The sequence below is a fragment of the Aythya marila genome (assembly GCF_965140915.1).
Source record: "Aythya marila genome assembly, chromosome: 19".
NCBI classification, from domain to species: Eukaryota; Metazoa; Chordata; class Aves; order Anseriformes; family Anatidae; genus Aythya; species Aythya marila.
In genome coordinates this window covers 1,687,059-1,688,635 of record NC_139060.1, presented here as the reverse complement: position 1 = coordinate 1,688,635, position 1,577 = coordinate 1,687,059, and the positions used below count along the sequence as shown (strand labels likewise).

The window sequence follows — 1,577 nt, the reverse complement described above, 5'->3', positions numbered from 1 at the left end:
GTGGATGTGTGCTTTAGAAACAATCTTCAATGCAGAGACTGCAGCTGAGGTGAAGGCCAGCAGCTTTACTGAAACATTCAGAACGCATCTCCAAGAGTAAGTGTCTGCTCTACCAGCGCCAGAAAACTGTGCCCTGGACTGCCCCAGCCCCTTTTCTCTGGCATGACTCTTCTGTGCCAGCTGTGACAGTGCAAGTGAGGAGCAGGGGACGAGTGCCCATCTCACTGTACCTGGGGAGCCGAGTAAGGAGCAGCATCCCCTGAGCCTGCCCCTGCCATGATCAGTAAGCCCTGAAGCTGCTAGAACAGCAATGTGGGAAGCTACTGGTGTGAGCGTAATCCAGTTGTTTCAGTCCCGTTAAACTTAGCAGAGTGTAGGGAAAACTGAGCTAGAAAGAGGGAATTGATGCCCCTTGTATCTGCTTTCTGGTGCAGAGGGAGTCAAAGGATGTGAACTTTGGGGAGCTGTAAAGATGAGCCTACTTGGGGCATAGCAGCTGTCTGTATACAGCAAGGAACAGCAGTCTCCCACCCACAGTATTATTGTTGACTGTTCTCATCCACTCGTGAGAAATGAGGCTCTGGGTTGGTTTTACTTCCCCGTTGCAACCAAATGACGCCTGAATGGCAGAGTAATGCCTGGTAAATCTACGTGGTGTTAGGCCTGCTAGCGCAGATTGTGACTTCCCAGTCTGAGGAACAGTGTGAAAAGTTTTAGGCTCTGTACGTTTCCCCCGCCTGGCCTGAAATCTGGCACACCTACACGAGAAGTGTGAAGTTAGTGCTGCCACCATCCCAGCAGGAGATGCGGGATGCTGCCCTCCCGAGGGTTTGGCCGTGGCACGGGGCAGTTTGGGCAGAGCAGCGTTTCACAGACCGGGGGCTGCCTCCCCGGCCTTTGTAGGAAAAAACAGAGCAGCTTTGCCTGGGGGGGGCAGATTCGCGACCCCCCGGGCTTTTACTCAAAGGCCGCGAGGCGCCAGGCGCTGCCCCGTGCTCACAGTGGTTTCGGGCACCCAGGACCGGCTCCCACCGGCCCAGCCTGCGCGAGTTATTGGCCCACTGATTAAAAAAAGCCGCATTTATTTCACACGAAGCAGCCGAGGGGGGGCTGAGGGGAGCCCCGGGCAGCCCCCCCCGGCTCGGGGCCGGCCGCTAGAACTCGAAGGTGCCGAAGTGCGCGGCGCGGCCGCCGGCCTTGGGCTGTGGCTTGTAGCCGATGCGCTCGTTGACGAGCTGCTCGCGGCTCTTGTGCTCCGTGCCCAGCGCCAGCGCCGTGGCCGCCGCCGCCGCCGCCGCCTCCTCGCCGGCCGCCGCCTCCGCCTCCTCCCGCTGCTTCTTGCGGCCCTGCGGGGCGGGGGGGGGCCGCGTCAGGGCGGGATCGGGGACCCGGAGCCGGGGTCAGGGATCAGGGACCCGGGCCCGTCCCGGCGCGGCCCCACTCGCACCTCCAGGTCCTTCCGGACGCCCTCGAACTCCTCGATGTCGTCCAGCTTCAGCTCCAGGCGCGTCGGTTTCCGCCGCAGCATGGCCGCTCCCGCTCCCGCTCCCGCCCGGCCGCTCCCGCCCCGCCGCCGC

At 61.9% G+C, this 1,577-nt stretch overlaps 1 protein-coding gene across 1 annotated transcript; it reads right to left on the bottom strand.

The window, feature by feature from the left end:
* Window positions 1-1,065: 1,065 nt before the first annotated feature.
* On the bottom strand, window positions 1,066-1,550 carry CDC26 (cell division cycle 26). Its single transcript, XM_082775541.1, has 2 exons — window positions 1,448-1,550; window positions 1,066-1,346 (listed from the first exon to the last, which is right to left on the bottom strand). The coding sequence occupies exons 1-2, from the start codon at window positions 1,526-1,528 to the stop codon at window positions 1,155-1,157; spliced, it is 273 nt and encodes a 90-aa protein (XP_082631667.1). The 5' UTR covers window positions 1,529-1,550; the 3' UTR covers window positions 1,066-1,154.
* Between the last annotated feature and the right edge of the window lie 27 nt (window positions 1,551-1,577).

Excerpts from the sequence above, each read along its gene's own strand:
- CDC26 (XM_082775541.1), bottom strand. The coding sequence starts at position 1,528 with ATGCTGCGGCGGAAACCGACGCGCCTGGAGCTGAAGCTGGACGACATC. Across the intron at positions 1,347-1,447 it reads GCGTCCGGAAGGACCTGGAG|GGCCGCAAGAAGCAGCGGGA; the intron begins GTGCGAGTGGGG and ends CCCGCCCCGCAG.